This window comes from Cydia pomonella, chromosome 10 (assembly GCF_033807575.1).
Source record: "Cydia pomonella isolate Wapato2018A chromosome 10, ilCydPomo1, whole genome shotgun sequence".
NCBI classification, from domain to species: Eukaryota; Metazoa; Arthropoda; class Insecta; order Lepidoptera; family Tortricidae; genus Cydia; species Cydia pomonella.
Window position 1 is genome coordinate 16,695,351 of NC_084712.1, and position 15,066 is coordinate 16,710,416.

The 15,066-nt window shown below is 37.2% G+C and overlaps 1 protein-coding gene across 1 annotated transcript in view; it reads left to right on the forward strand.

The window, feature by feature from the left end:
- Positions 1–15,066, forward strand: part of LOC133522294 (guanylate cyclase 32E-like) — a 204,658-nt gene that overhangs the window by 22,240 nt on the left and 167,352 nt on the right. The window contains exons 4-7 of the mRNA XM_061857577.1: positions 347–493; positions 2,038–2,128; positions 4,765–4,849; positions 14,656–14,808. Of these exons, the coding sequence (XP_061713561.1) occupies positions 347–493; positions 2,038–2,128; positions 4,765–4,849; positions 14,656–14,808 (476 nt within the window). The remainder of the gene's footprint in view (positions 1–346; positions 494–2,037; positions 2,129–4,764; positions 4,850–14,655; positions 14,809–15,066) is intronic.

Here is a 15,066-nt window from a genome sequence, read left to right on the forward strand (position 1 = left end):
CCGAATGTCGGATACGACTATAAGGAAGCGAAAAGTAAAAATTGTCTTTTTATATTTTTAATACATTAAATTATTGTTTGAGGTTCAAAAGAAAGTATTAATGTATTTAATGTATAAATAAAAGGACCAGATGCCATAGAGCGTTACCTAACGATTAAGACTTGCTAGCAACTTTTTATTCAAAGGCCGATATCGGATCTGACAATGTGAAAACCTTACCGTGACGTCACTTATTTCGTGTTGATTGAAAGAGACTGACACTGACTTTATATATACGTATCCCATCCCAGAGTCCGAGCATCGCCCTAGATTTGTCCTTTATTTCTAAATCAATGTATATTTGCAGTGTACGTGTTTCTGGGCGAGCATATAGCGCTGGTGGATTTCGTGACGGTGCTGCAGCGCCGCGGGCTACTGCAGACCGGCGACTACGCCGTGGTTGCGGTCGACGACGAGATATACGACCCGAGCACCTCCGCCATCGCCCATGCTGGTATACTATACTATGTATTGTATAAGTACGTATATTTGTGAGCGTCGGGATGACGGGTGGACCTCAACGAAATACGGACCTCCATAAAACGGGCTATTTAAAAAAAATCCCCCGCCATCCTGATGTCAGAATGGCTATGAAATCTTGCATTATACCGCACTAAAAGTAAGTATGTAGTTGTTATAGTTTACTTTTGTAATCCTTTAATATGAACTAGTGAAGTATACCCAGAGTATACCATGCCCTAGTCGCGGTAAATCAAGTAACGTTACTTGATTTAAGACTACTATACTCATTTCCTGATAGGAATAGACTAAAGGAAAAACGGTTCTTTATAGTATTATAGTGCACTGTTTAGGATGTCATTCAATAACTAACATTTCTAAATTATACACTCCAAACTTGAGTACCTATCTACAATCATGGACACCCAACAACACAAAGATACAATACAACACAATTAACAAAGATTAAACCTCTTTAACCGTTATGACAGCACTTAAATTTGATTATGAAGAAAATAAAATGTCACACTTGAATGAGATACGATTTTTCAAAAGTAACCAGGCTTCGATGATATTCAATTTGCACGCCACACGTCTTACGAATTTTCAATCTGTCGGTCACGTGATCTCTGACGCGAGTTTAACATTTTTTCCCATCACAAAAAGTGTACAGCGCCACTAAATAAGCGCCACTTCAATAAAATTGTATTTCAAGATCGAACACATTCAATATTAAAACTCATACTTTAAATGCAAGGTGTATTATCATGAAAATAAATAACTTTCGCTATAAATACAACCGTCAAATTTATGTTGTCTGGAAATAACGTCCATTGATGAAATATTTCCCAATGCAAGAAAATACACGTTTAAGGAAAACAATAAGGAAACGTTTCAAAAGAGGACTGCAAATTAAAACCTCACGTCAATATTATTATTGCCAATCCTATCGAAACATGCCGCGTACTTCCGACCTTGAAAGCAAAGATACGTCCACGCTATAGCGTAGTTTGAATCTTACGAATTTCTACGTAACCTCCCGTAACAGCCATTTGTAAAACAAACACACTCTGCCAAACAATAGAATGACTATTCCAATTTGGCAGCGAGCAAGCGTTGACAGGTGATATGGTGGCGTTCATGTAAAACTAAATTTATGTATTCCGTACGATTGTTTTGTGTTGTTTTCTTTTCCGTTGATTCTTTATTACTATATATTCTTTATAATTATGTTTAATGTACCTTTTTGTGTTATCTGTCATGGCATCACCGAATGGGCCCTAGGGAAGAGCAGCGCTGGCTTCATATTCAAGCATTATGCTGAGTTTTCTCTTTTAGTTTGTTATCATCATTCGGATTGTTTCATTTATTCATTCATAAATTCATTCTGCATCTTTGGCTCACTTTATATTCAGTTCACACGAGTCACTTTGAGCGAAAGATGCGTAACGAAACACAAAAATTAGCATAAAATGAACCGTCTGATATCATCTTAATGCGTGGTGGGGCAGAATATTAATGTTTTAATGCTTGTTTCAGATCATCTGGGTCAAAATAGCAGTAGCGACGTCATGGCTTTCAGAGCTGTACTCAAGCTTACGCCATCATTTCCAACGAATCCTATTTATGAGTGAGTAAAAAAGTATCTTTTCAAAATATTTTTTGTTAGTTAAGGTTACTTTTGGATTGCGACTGCAACATCATAACTTGAACGTTCTAATTGCGACAGTAATGAGGTAACGAACGTCATTCGTTAAAAAGGGAATTGACAGTGACAGACTGACAGTAACGGTGTTACCAACATAACACCAAAACAGTAAAGCCGCTACAGTAATGCAGCTGCAGTATCTTTTCTTCCTTATTTTCAGGGCATGAATCATACATCAATATGCGGCCCTCGTTTTTTTATTCGAGGATCATGTTCCATACAAATTAACTTACAGGGCCAACAAAGCCCTTAATCCCTAAACTTGTTGCCTGCTAGTTGTATAATCTAAACACTGAAAAGGAGGGTAGGTATAAGGCCATTTCTCCATACAAATGTTTTCCCATCTTCCTGCATATATAGATTTTTGTAATTGGCAACATTTTTTTCTACAACAAATTGTTTGATTTCCTTGTGCTATCGTCCAGTTTTCTTACAATATTTTTTTGCTCTTTAAGCTTTTAATAAAAAGGGTCAGAATACGTCAACAGCATGTTTATGATATCTTCGTTCGCAGATTACCTTGAGCATTTTCTCGAATGGTTTTTTTTTTAATACTACGTCGGTGGCAAACAAGCATACGGCCCGCCTGATGGTAAGCAGCCTCCGTAGCCTATGTACGCCTGCAACTCCAGAGGAGTTACACGCGCGTTGCCGACCCTAAACCCGCCCCCCTCATTGAGCTCTGGCAACCTTACTCACCGGCAGGAACACAACACTATGAGTAGGTTTTCTGTAAGGTGGAGGTACTTCTCCAGTTGGGCTCTGCTCTAGATCTGGAATGACATCCACTGGCTGTGCCCTACCACACAAAGCGAGAAGACATTCACAATGCCCATACCTCTCTTAAAATTTGTTTGTTGTACAATCTGTACCGAAGATAATCCTTATGCCGCGCTTATTGGACTTCTTCGGTTAACATTTGAATTGGTATAGAGAAGCAGCGGATGTTATTTTACTTCCATGGATCAGTATTTTGCGAACCATATTTGGCATGTGATGATGATGATGTCCTCCCAGACGTATACGTCGACGGTGACACCCGGACAAATCAGGTATTCTATAAATTCTGGGGGCCTACCGCGAAAATCGAAATACGCAAATTGCGGGGATCTTTTACTTTTACTCTCACTAAGACGTAATAAGAGTGGCAGAGAAAAATGCCCGCAATTGACGAAGTTCGATTTTCGCGGTAATAGCCCTGACGTGCATGGGCTCGAACGTTTGCGAAACCGAGTTTTGTTTTAAACTTCTGCCGCAAGTCGTTCCGGCCGCAAATCGTGCAGTAAAGCTCGCCATTTGAGTCGCAAGTGTATGTGTAGGAGGGCTTGGGCCAAGATTTTCGAAGCTGACGTTTAGCGTCTAGATCTTCGAGGCGTGCACTATCGAAGCCGTTGAGACCAGTGTTGATCGCAGTTTGCCAGTCCGATCTCTGAGTTGCAAGCTCCACCCACGACTCACACGATATGCCGGTGGCTGACAGGTGGCGTTTCAGGACGTCCTTGTACTATATAGTACCATATTATGTAAGCCAACGTATATGTCAGCTGTTTTGTCTTCAAATTTTTCAGCATATTTTGGCAACAGAGTTTATTACTTGTAATATTACCGAAAACCGGTGAATCAATTCTTCATCTAAAAAATAAATATAGTATCATAAATAAATTTATGAATGCCGTTTATAATACATCGTAAAATTGTTATCACTGACCAAATTAAAACACAGCAAAGTGCGTGAAAAATAATAACACACGTGGTTTGTCGTCATCATCTAGTATTGTTTTATGAGAAAACAAACCACAAAGCTGTCTCAATAACCTCTATCTTTATGGCCAACGACGTGAGTCTCTGCCGCTACCCTTATTCTATCTGATCGGCGGCAGTCATTATCTCGATGGTGGAGGCAGTAAACCTTATTGCAATGAGATAAGGTCTACCTAAGAAATACGCAAACTGCCAGCGTTTTCCCTATAAACTTTTAATTGACTTGTTACCGTCAAAATGCAAACACGTCTAAACTAAAACGAAATTGCATTTTTTGCCAAATTTTTTAATAAGGCGTCAGTGACAAATAATAAAATAAGCAAATTTCCTATTCATATCTTTTCTCTGAATACTAGTTGCGCGAGATTAAATATTACAGTGGATACTGACGTATCACTAACTTTTGCTGCATAATTTTTAGCTAAGCAGGAGCGGACAAATTTTTTTAATTGACGTGCTGAGTCAAAGTGTACAGAGTCCGTCTAGGCTAACATCGCACCGCCTTGAACAGCACACATTCAAACGGCACCATTATAATCGTCATATTTTCATAGTCATCTTATTTTTAACGTCTTATTTTCAGATAAAAAGACAAATATCATTAGACATTAATGATTATATTGACACTTTGTTTTCAAATACCGTGCAGAGTTAGCTTAGTCGGGTCGGGCTCTACCCATATAAATTAGAGTCTGTGCGAAAAGAGATGAGTCGTGGAATGTATGCCGTATGGGGCCCAATACATTTTAAGACTCTTCTCTTACCGAACAGACTATCTAACAAGAGGTGTATTTCAGGGAGCTGTGTCAGATGATTCGCAACCACTCGGCGGCGCCTCCGTTCTGCGTGCCTAACTACCACAAGCTCTACGAAGACGCCTCTGTAAGTAACATTGATACACTGGCCGCTCTCTCTCTGTCTCGTACTGTTCCGTACATGTATTGGCGTGCGATAACTAAAGAACACGATTCTTGGTCTTCCAATAAATCAGTTCAAAAAAGCACTCCATGAATGGCAAGGCAATTTTTACTCAGTATCCGAATTTCTTACATATGAATCAAATGAGTGTTAACTGGACATGGACAAAACAATTGTACCACAAATACGGATAGTACTCTTAGGTAATGTTATAAATGTAAATAATAAGTATTGCGTTTGTATTGTAAATAGATAAGGCATAATAAGGTTATAATAGTTTAGTTTGTTGTAAATACATAATAATTTTTTCAACACACTTGCTCAAAACGACGTTTTTATTCCACTGATTTTTGGCTCATAATCCTAGATATTAAATACGCGTGCTTTTTCAGTATATTATAACACTCGTGCTTTTTCATTATAATATCTGAGTCTTTCTTTTTCTTTTTTTATTCTTAACTCAGACGGAGTTAAGAAGGTAACTGATTGCAAATAATATGCATGGAAACGGAGCCTTCTTAATTTGGTCGAGTAACACTTTTTTTTTAAATGTTAGTTCAAAGAGGTTTTATCACACCAAACATAATTTATAGCTTAAATTATCTCGTAAATTTCATTAATGAATGAACATAACATTTTATCAATTAGATCTCCATCAGTCGAATAGAAATACGAAAATATTAGCTTTTTTACATTTTTTTAATTGCCCGTTTGTCGATTTCGTTCGCGCCTTTGCCTAGCGCCCGCATTGGAATCGTGTGTAAAAAAAAAATAACGCGCCAGCCATTTTCCGTATTTGTCATAAAATTGGAATAATTTTGCATGTTTTTAGTTTTTAAATTGACGAAAATGACATTTTCAAGCAGTGAAAATTAAGAACACATAGAATTGACGCTGTTAGTAATACTAATAGAGGCAAGAGCCGAGAACGATGATAGCCTTTTACTATCAAAATCGGGTTAAAAATATTTGGCGGCATATGAAACTTTTGTTCAATAGAAAATCAGCAAAAACGCCCAGTCTTTCTTATAAAACGTGTTGGTAGCTTACTTCAATTAACTGGTGAATAAGTGGCTACAAGCCCAGCTTTGGTGCAATTATTCGATGTTAAAACTGTACGCCACTATTTTGAAATTGTACGTACTTTTACTGTTTTGACAAAATAATTCTATGTTATAAGTTTTCTTTTTTTCTCGCAAGTGTGTTGAAAAACCTAATATGAGACGCGTGTGCTATGGTCATTACACAATATCGCCTCGTTTGTAATGTACATTATGATACAAGTGTGCTAAGTTGGTCATTACTAATGACCAACTTAGCACACTTGTATCATAATGTACTATTTTGCATGCCTAAATTAGGGTACAAACATTATGGATACTGAATCACTTTTTAATCCACTATGACTATACATAATGTTTGGCAAAATAAAATAAATGATTTAATTTACTTTATTTTAAATATCATTCTGATGTCAGCGTAGGTTTTTTAAATGTTATTGACCCAAAGAAAAACTAGGTTAATAGGTTTTCCTTTTTTTCAAAATTTGCGAAACAAAAAAAAACAATGAAAATCAAAGTTAACTAAATCTAAACAAAGTTAAATTTGTTTAGATTTAATTAGTGGAAAAAGTTTCCTCCCGAATGGAATTTCATAAAAAAGGTCCGTTAATACGCTAGGATCGCAAAGCTATTATTCCCTCTTAAGTACAATCAGTAGAACGCTTGAACTTGAGACTGCGTATCAAACTTTTCTTTAGTTTACCCCCTATTGACCCCTCCACCCATATTTAGTTCTTGAGCTACTCTCAAAGTAATCGAATAATTGATGAAATTTACACTCAGTATACACAACCTTGAATATCAACGCCCGATCAGAGATTTTCTACATATGAAATACTCAATAACACTAGTCATTCCCGTTACAAGGAAGCAACCATACTTTCATCATAACAATAGGGTTTCATTTCTACTATAGCTACGAGATTTGAGTTCAGGAGTTTTTGTATATTTAAAGAGGACGCGAGGGGATGATAGATGAGCAAAGTTATCAGCTAATAACATAAAAATTCTGAAATAATTGTGAAGCAAAAACTCGGAGCGAGAAAATATAGGCGAAATAAAAAAGGAAACCTAATTTTCTCAAACTTGCTATGAAATGATGACATGACTTACGTCAAATTAGGTCCGAAAATACTACACAGATGCGATGATTGAAGATGATATATGTAAAGGAATTCCATACTGCCTTACACACCTAGGACTGTAAAGCAACCTTCTTTTGTTTTTTAACGTCAAATTGTGACACGTCTTGGCATCCAACCATCAGTTAGCTTCTACCATCAGTTAGCTTGGTACGGTGATCTGTTGTGCATATTCGTTGCTAAGCAACGGCGGAGGCGCATCGCGCAGGCGCGCGGACTTACGCGCGTAAGGTTGTACACCGCTGCGCTGTTAGAATGGCGAGCCGAAAAGGTCGCCACAAAACAAATTGACTACAATTTTTTTGTTTTAATTGCAAGTTTGAGAAAAGCACTATACATATCTCGGCGAAAAATGGGGTTGCCGGTCGCGTATCTCTATCCGGCTTCGCTACGCTCAGCCGTAATAATGTACTATTACTTAACTTTGCCTAGCAATGATTAACTTAACAAGATTTAGCGCGCGCAATATTTAAAAATAAATCCACGAAAAAGCGTAAATTGTAAGGTTACCATCACACTAGCGGTCTGTAAAACTGAAGTAATATAAATACAACGTATACGAGTAGGGGTCCATTTCACGAATGGTATTAGACTAATATTATTAGTGTGTTACCATGGTAACCCATACAATTTGACAGTTCGTGGGCCAATAACATTAGTCTAATACCATTTGAGAAATGGGTCCTAGGTATGTAAGTTGTCTCGAAAACTTGCGCACAATATTTGAACCAGTTACCTGTATCTGGATCCGGTTGATCTGAAATTTAACGCCCCGCTGAACTATGACAAGAATACAGTGCTATGATTACATTGTTAATCGTAAGGCGGAGATCGGAGACAATAGCGATAGATACCGTAGTACATGCTCACACTCGAATCCAATCCAATTAGCCTTTATTCACTGACTCCTTTATCGTTCTGTCATGTTACTTTGTCACTATTTTTAGTTGTCACTAGTCAGTTTGTCGGGGTTTCTGACAAAGGCCTCCTCTAAAGCTTTCCAGTCTTCTCTGTTCCAAGCAGTTCTTATCCACTTTGGTGGGAATCCATCCTCCCATCTCATTTTCGGGTGCCCCTGATCTTACACTGATACTCACACTATTTATAAATAAATATTTGGGGACAATATTACGGTCGATGGCTTGTAATATGGGTACCAGGCGACGATAATATATAATTATTAGGCTCCTAAATTATGTAAGAAGAACGGGAAGGTTATATATTGTTGATCGCTATTATAGGCTTGTGCCTTCCAATGTGCAATAATGTACAATGTTTCAATAGAATTTCAACCTTTTTGAATGACGTGGACGAAATTAAATTAGATCCAATTAACACTATAGGTAACTAGCAAATAATTGTATTCTGAGCAAGAGGACAGAGTTCATTGCACTCATGAACAACATTTTTGTTCATATGGACGTTCGACTTTGGTCTGTATTGCATTAATAGAAAGTGTTTTTGGGTTTCGGGAAGATAAGATAAATAATATACTCGTACATAGCCAAATACGAAACATATTTGTTATTTGCTGTAGTAAAGTTGGTTTAAAAGTCGATTATTTGACTGGTTCTTCAAACTATTATGGCATAAACCTATCCCTGTCCACGTCATATTATAATCAAAATATGAGCCGCGAACTCTCAGCTGCCAGTGTACGTACAGCAAGAAGGTTATTAGCGGATTAATGTCGCTGATTGATAGTTATTGACATTATATGCATTTCATCTACACTAAGTTGTGTACATTAGTGTAATAGAGATGACTATTATTTCGTTTATCAGTTTTGAAAGGCTCTGTAAACGTATCGTCTTATTTTAATGTAGGCGTAATTGCGTCTGTGTGCTAATAGGGTTGTTTCCAATTTTTTGAAACCCTTGTATTACGTTCTATATTAACTAAAAGTTGCCCTAAAATTCAAATTTTATAATAAAAACGGCTTTAAATATGTTAAATTAACAAAATATATTTTGACAGATGCTTTCGCGCCCAAAACGCTCTTTGAAAATGGTATGACGTCACAGTTTACGGTTTGACACATAACTACATACAAACGTAGAAGATACGAACATGTCAACTGACATTTGTCATTTGTTGTTTATCGCCTAACTGTCAACAGTGTCAATCCGAGAGTTGTGACGTCATCAGAATCTTCAAAGACGTTTCGAGTTTGGTCACGTGACGTGTGCCACCAGATATTTTAAATTCAATATTTACAAAAATATGGTCATTACACGTCCCCTAAAAGTAGTTTAACATGTTCATATAATCCAAAAGAATTTATTGGGATACAATTCTGCCCTAAGATTTGTAGATGGAAACAACCCTATTGTTCCGAGAATTTGAACGGTAATGTTCTCAAAAGCGGATTCCATGTATTCCGTTCACTGCTATATTTTCATTACTCCCTTCGAAAATACGCGACATAATCAAATCTGTTATCGTCGATATTAAATTATTTTATTTTCAAAATTACAATACGAGGTATCTACTAAAACAAACTAACTAAGTTATCTAATAAAACTAAAAACGAATACTAAATAACATTAAAATATGTCTAAAAAATTTGGCCCCTTTTGCATGGTGCCGAAGATGCTGGCAGCATTTCCCCGCTGTATAGTGATGCTAATACGTTGCACGAGAAAGCTGCCAGTTTTCGCTTCCATCGCCAGTGAAGTCGACCATCAGTGCTTTACGCGCGTTTACCTAAACGTCCATCAGAAAAAAACATTACTAATTAAGTAAGTCTGTTTTCAATAAATTGATTTCTTAAAATGAAAGATAATAAGACGTGCTAATGGGACCAGTACTTGTTATTTCTAATAGTTAACAATTTCATCGACTAAATCTATCAATTTGTCATTTTTGCGACTAAAACCGATAACGGCCTCATAAAAAGCGCTAAAAACGGCCAAATAAATGCGCCGTAAACGATGCCTAGCAACAAAATCGGCAACAATAAACGCAAAAATCAAAACGGTTAGAGACAGATAATTTCGTTCTGATTTTGTTCCTTGGAGGATTTAACAACTGGAGACGCCTTGTCTGTAATTTTCTGTATAAACCAGTCTGCCGATTTTTGCCGAGGGGAACGTCAAATGTATGACTATTTGTAGGTACGTAACGTCCTAATACCCATGTCAGATAAACGTCAGTCCATACAATACATATGACCATTGGCCACTCCAGTTGTTAACTCCTCCAAGTTTTGTTCTGTTCATGTTGTTCTGTTTCTGTTATTGCGTGTGTGGAGCGACATGGTGGAGGCGGATCTGCGCGAACTTCGAGCCAATAATTGGCGAGAAGCCGCACAGGACCGAGAAAAGTGGCGTTGTCTTGTGTCGGATGTCAAGTCTCATTTTGGTTCGCTGAGCCAACGGAGGAAGTATGTATTCTGTTCCCAAAATTTTGTTACGATTGGTTAAGTTTGGAGGAGGTTGGTATTGGAGGAGGAAAATGTCGAGAACGAAACTTCGATTTTCTGGGTTACGCAGGATTTTTCGCCTAAGATGCAGTTGTCTTTATCGCACTAGTTTCAGGAACCGCCCCCGTCAATGGAAATATTTACCTGAAATTCTGAGAAGGGACTTAGCTGGTATTTCCATTTAAAAAGTTGTAGAGCGGTTGTACCCCTGGGACCAAGAGCATGAAAATATTCTAAGTATTTATTGTTTAAAATCAGTCTTCGAGTGCTGAAGAGTGGAGAGTAGGTACGTAATTTGATGTAAATTTCGAAGTGTATATTCACGTCAGCCGGAAAAACGGACCTATAATTATGAATAAATATTAGGGGGCATATACTAATATATGGGCAATAAAGTCGTGTATACATATTTTTGGCACTTTTTTCGTATTTTCAGTGGTGACCATACAAAATTGTGAGTTTCACTTGTCAGCAAAGTTTGTTCATTCGTGCCTTGAAACCTTTCTTCATTCTTCCTAGCGCAGTAGTTCCTAACGTCTGTACCGGCTCATGGGAGCCTGGGGTCCACTTGGCGACTAATCTCGAGAATTGGCGTAGATACTAGTTTTTACGCAAGCGACTGCCATCTCCTTTTAATCCAGAGGGGAAATCATGCCTTATATCCCTATATATCTCCTATCCCTATTCATCCGGTTTCCGGTATGTATGTATTCATCCGGTAAATATCAAATGATATAGATACCTACATAATAAGTTTCGAAAAACTCCTAGGTACGTGCCGGGGTTTGAAGTTTGGAACCCACACTTTGAGCACAAGGGTTAAAATGACAACGTTGCTTATTTTTTAACAAAATTTCAGTTGATGGCGGCTAGTTTTTGCGGCTAGTGTCATTCATTGTGGCCATACTGCACTTATTGCATATCGTCAGGTGACAAGCAAAACTCACAAATTACCACCGCAAGTTCATAGCCATAATGAACCATATTACTTTTGAAATATGATTATGATATAATTTTTGTTAAAAAAATTTTTTTGACATTATGAGTTTTGCTTGCCACCATGCCACCTGACTATATATATGCAATATACAATTTACTATTCAATTAATCTGCTATAGATATTAATAAATATGTTATGATTGTGAACATTAGTAAAGGAATCCATTTGTTTGTGACAAAGTAGAATTTGACACCTGTGAAACGGACAAAGGACTCGACACCTTTTGTACCTCGGTGTCGGTATACAATATGGAATATGTATTGAATCCACCGTTAGCAACAACATATTAGGTGACCCACAAAAGGGATCATACTTGAAAATTTCATTACAGGGGAACTTATTAGGTTACCTACTAAGAGGATTGTTCAATATATCGTCTTTCGGGTGCTATACAGATAGGTACAATAATATAATATCAAAGGTGTTTTAGTTACTCACGGAATAAAGGGTACAAAGTTTAGTAGGTATGCGAAAACGTTTTACATCCAAATACATGTATATTGGTAGGTAACTGGCAACGATTATATATTTGAATTCAGAACTACGCTTGATGATTAAAGATCTGCAGTCGGCCATTCTGGGGGTGGAAGTCATTAAGGGTAGTCGATGTGTGATCATGCTAAAAGAAGACAAAATATATAATATCAGGTATCTACGTCTGCGTTTATATTCTCCACCATAGTTAGACCGCATTCTCTCGTTACAATACCTACATGTTAATATTATACTCGTAAATGGCGGTAATAATGACATACTTAACTCCAAATAATTTTAAGTAACAAAATCACTACTACTAATAGGCACGTCTGGCTTTTCTCGAGTTGCGTACGCAGCACGTGCGTATTTCAAGTCAGCCAAGCGAGAATGATTCACTTTATGAGGGAGCGTTAAGCTAGGTAATTAGAAGGAAACAAAAAATATGGGGCGCCGCGCGAAACTTGCAACGGAAGATATGGCCATCGCGTGACTTTTTAACGTTTTACCTCTATTTACTCTGAACAGATACTTCCGTTTAAAACTTAGCTCGTTCCGTCCTTTGGCTATATCATTAGCTATTTTATACTATAATAAACTGCTATGGTAGGTATGCAGGATAAGGATAACGAATAATTTTTTTGTCAAAAGTTTTATTTTTGATGCACGCTTTTATCGCTGACTGTACTTTTCTATCAACAGCCCACTAGTAATTATCAACCCGAAACAATTAGGTTGCGTTGTTTTATCACAGAGTTCCTGTGGCCACCACTTGTCTTTATTATCCCTACAATCGCCCTTTTTTTTTGGAATGGATTTTTCTTGAGCCGGGCTGCATGCACGCTTTGCTCGCTAGTGAACTTTTGCTTCAAATGTAAGAGAGGTACATTGAGCATTACAAACTAAACTTTTGAATACTTAAAACTACCTATACAATTCAATCATTAAGTCATTGCCCTTTGAGTCCCTAAGCCTTAGGAACGCGGCTTGTATTGAAATTACCGCATTTGTTTTTACCACGACATATTTTCGTGACTTTTTCCTATCGAAGTGACTTTAACTTACAATTAGTAAGTTTGCCTGGAGTCTGCCCTTGGAAATATAATTTAATTTACGAGTGATTTTTTTCATGACGTTGGCCTTTGTGTAACAATTCAATATTAAAACTACAACTTTCTGTTAGTCCCCTCCTAATAGGTGACTAAAAATGTTGATGGACTTATGTGGATTATTAAGACAATGGGATTCTCATTGAGAAGCTGCGACGTATTGAGGACTAAGTAGAACAATTGAACGGGAACCTTTTCATATGTGAGGTCCATTGCTTACATTGTTAATCTTTACTTATCACGGAACAATGGTGCTCCGGACATTTGAATAGAGTGGGCAGAGCCGAAGCCATCACGTAGAGGCCCTTTTGACACATTAATGAGATGTAAGGAGTATACCGAGCGGAGGCAGCACCCGCTAAGGTGTAAGGACTATTGAGAGTTGATGGAATATAAAATGAACTTGGGTGTGAAAGCGATGGATTAAATACTGGGCTATGTGATATTAAACCGGATGCCTGTCTAATAAAATAGTAGGCAATTTTATTTCCGGCAGACGGTGACTATTGCCCCCACTAGATGGGCCCCACAAACAGCGACATCTTATGTATTCACGTTTAAACCGCGAAACCAAAACAAAATTAAAAACTGGCCAAGTGCGATTTGGCTTTTTATTTCAGTTTCAGAGAACAAAAGCAAATAATGTAAAAAAATTAATTACAATTTTGTAACTTACTATTAGCTTGCTAATAGACTAATGTTAGCAAGTTTTTTTGCCACTTTCGCAGTTAAAAAAAAAACTGAATTTAACCTTATTGTTCCGCTCTTTTGTTAGGAGCAGTGATAAAAAAATCAGACCGGGTTAAAGCGAAAGCTTTTATGATGGGATATTTGTATAACGATGCACGAAACTAATCCAACAAGTTTAAAAATAACATAGAAACCTACATTTTAAACTAACTGGGTAAGTTGTGTATCCTGGATATGCCGTTTTCATTTCTGGTAAAGCTGACTGATTGATAGGATATAGGACTAAAGGATTAAATTAAATAACAAAACGCAGAAGATTCATTCAGAAATATTTTAGAAACTGGCAAATTTCGTGATGAGAAATTTTAAATAAGTACCTGTGAAACTAAAAATGTTATACCACCAGCCTATCTTTTTAATTGGTAAAATGGCAAAGTTGTTAATTTCCTAGTACTCGTTAGTATTATAATGATACTGTACACATATGTATATCTCTCTATCTCGTCAAAATTGCTAACCTATATAAAACAACTACGAGTTATGAATGATGAATATATGAATTTAGCAGTCTAGGGTCAAGTTGAACCAAGCTAATTAACGTCAGATTAATATGACATTAATTTTACAGTAGCACGTTCTAACAAGTATGTAAGAGTGAAAGTGACAAGTGATAAAAATGGAACCATGATGCCACCGCATTACATAGTCCGGTTAGGCGTTTGTTAGCGTCGTTTGTTCCAGCACAACTTAAAAAACTACAGAGCTGATTATGACAAATAAAATGTCAATATATTCGTTTTTATGACGCGGATAATACACATTGGCTTCTAGTGTATTTTTGTTAAGTAACGGTATTTATTTTGTCACTAGGTACCAATAGAAGCTGCTCATCTGTATGACGCAGTGGTACTCTGGGCCAGGGCCGCCACCGCCGCGATGCGGGCGGGGCTCCCGGCTACCGACGGCGCCACCCTGATGAAGCTCCTTCGACCCACTACCTACCGTTCTGTTCAGGGATTTGATGTAAGTTTTATATACTAAAACTAAAATCGCATACATTTCACTATGGGCTCTTGATTCAACTATAATGACTTCATTACTAAATACTTTTGTGGATGAATTTGAATTTGACAAAGGACAAAACCAAACGAAGGAATAAAAAACATCAACGAGCTTCTTTTTGGTGAATAAGAAGCTCGTTGATGTCTTTCGTTTTATCCTTTTATCTACTGAGATACCTAACTAATTGTGTTTAATTGTTTAGGTTGTATAATTTGCTTT